Here is a 2047-nt window from a genome sequence, read left to right on the forward strand (position 1 = left end):
ACACACACACACACACACACACACACACACGCGCGCGCGCGCGCGCGCGTGCGCGCACACACACACACAACAATTGACATCCGTCCCTCCACCTGCAGACACTCCTGCCCCCTGCCCCCCTGGTTGCCCCTCACTTGCAGTCCGAGTAGTACTTCCCGGTGATGCCCTCAGCCTCGGGCGACGACGCCAGGAAGATGCTGGTCTGGGCCCCCTGCACCGGCGTCTTGGTGAACGGCGTCATCAGCGACCTTCAGGGTGGGATGGGGGACGACGAACAGGACAAGAGGGGCTGTGGGAAAGGGAGGCCTTGATCAGAGCGCCGGAGCCGACACAATTGAAATGACTCGACCGAGTGGTGGCGGATCGGGTGCACATGAAGCGGCCGTTCCGTCGTCAACCAGACAGCAGCTGCGTGTCGTATCGCATACGAAGTGAGTCGTGCGCGGCAGCCCACCACATGGCCTTGGTCAGGAAGGACGCGTCGTCCGACAGCAGGTAGCGCCCCAGCTCCGTCCGCACCACCCCAGGGTGCAGCGCATTCACGGTCGGCACGCCCGCGCCCTTGAGGCGGCGCGCCAGCTCGTACGTGAACTGGCGAGCGGGTGAAGTGGAGGGGTGGGCGCCGTTAATGTGTTGGGTGATATGCAGGGGGCTTGACTTCATTGCCGTGTCAAGAGTTGGTGTGTTGGTTGGGGGCCTTGCGGGACTGCTGCTCAGCTCCGTTCAAACGCGCCCGACAGCAGTCGCAGTAGCACCGGGCTGTGCTGAAACGTCAGACCAGGAAAAGGGAGCAAGGAGAGGTGAAGGGAGCGGACGGGGGCGCAGAAATGCATTGTTGTGCAGTGTGCCCCATCCACAGGCCATATGCACACCGCCAGGAACCATCAGGAACCTGCCGAGCAAGAGCACTCACCAAAATGTTGGCCAGCTTGCTGCGCCGTCGAATAATTGCAGAAGTGAATGAGGGTAAGGGCCGGTCGCGTTGAGGCGGGGAAGCAAGGGGGTGTTGGAGGCCGGGTAGCGAATGCAAGGCGAGCGCGCCGACGGTGCATCGCCCCTGTCGCTGCAGTGCAGCCAGCAAGCCACACTCCGCCCTCCTGCAGGTCACCGAGCTGCGCCTGCGCACCTCTGGCCGTACGTGGGCCACTCGGAATACCCCTTGCTGCTCCTGAAGGAGTCAAAGTCAATCTTTCCAAAAGCGTGCGCCGCCGACGCCACGTTGACGATGCGCACGGGCCTGGGGGTTCACGGTTGAGGGTTTCGATTTGGGGTGTTGAATTCGGTAGATCACTCCTCACAGGCCTGAAGGGTCTCACTTCGCACGCGCCTCGGGAGCGAACCGTGGTGCAACGTACCAAGGGGGGCGGCAGCTGGGCGCGGCGTGGTGCGGCATGATGGTGGGTTGCTTTGACAAACGCAAGTTGGGACTTCAGGATGTGCTTGGCCACCCTTTCAGCCACCCCGATTCCTTGTCTCAGGACTTGCAGCCAGCACGCGCTTGTAGGACTACTGGAGGGGCGGGTGGCAATAAAAGATCAGGGGCCCCTCAGCCCAGCCTGCCGCACCCCGGGTTCGCCTGCAGCTTGGGGAGGAGGCTGGTTGTCAACAGGAAGTGGCCCAGATGGTTGACACCTGGGGAATGAGGGTGCGTCAGGGGCAGCAGCAACGCCTCTTGTGGCAAGGATGACTGATACCAGACAAGAAGGAGCTTGCGTGAGAGGGCAAGTAGTCGTACGGCCGACAAGCGGGGCGCAGCCATGCGGAACACACGTCGCTTAAAAGGGGACGGCATGCTCGATTGCATGCCACCGCGGGGACGCACCAAACTGGTACTCAAAGCCCTGCTTGGTCTGCGTGGCGGGGCGGCGCGACCGAGTGCGGTACAGGCTTTGACTCAGCGCGGGCGGGCGGGGCCGGCGGCACGGCACGCTGTGGAGCTCGCATGGGCGTCACCGATGCAGTGACAGTCAAGTGGCTACTGATGGCACACGGCGTCAGGAGCGGGGGTATTGGGGACGTGTGCTGTCGGGCCCCGGAGCCCGGGAGC

General features: G+C 63.6%; 1 protein-coding gene across 1 annotated transcript in view; it reads right to left on the bottom strand.

Annotated features, from left to right (window-relative positions):
• Nucleotides 1–1393, bottom strand: part of MNEG_9414 (retinol dehydrogenase 14 (all-trans/9-cis/11-cis)) — a gene marked incomplete at both ends in the record, with an annotated part of 2196 nt that extends 803 nt beyond the window's left edge. The window contains 5 exons of the mRNA XM_014042117.1: nucleotides 135–248; nucleotides 455–591; nucleotides 914–932; nucleotides 1127–1237; nucleotides 1317–1393. Coding sequence (XP_013897571.1) covers nucleotides 135–248; nucleotides 455–591; nucleotides 914–932; nucleotides 1127–1237; nucleotides 1317–1393 — 458 coding nt within the window. The remainder of the gene's footprint in view (nucleotides 1–134; nucleotides 249–454; nucleotides 592–913; nucleotides 933–1126; nucleotides 1238–1316) is intronic.
• Nucleotides 1394–2047: the final 654 nt, after the last annotated feature.

The sequence above is a fragment of the Monoraphidium neglectum genome (genome assembly GCF_000611645.1).
Source record: "Monoraphidium neglectum strain SAG 48.87 unplaced genomic scaffold scaffold01926, whole genome shotgun sequence".
In the NCBI taxonomy this organism is placed as follows: Eukaryota; Viridiplantae; Chlorophyta; class Chlorophyceae; order Sphaeropleales; family Selenastraceae; genus Monoraphidium; species Monoraphidium neglectum.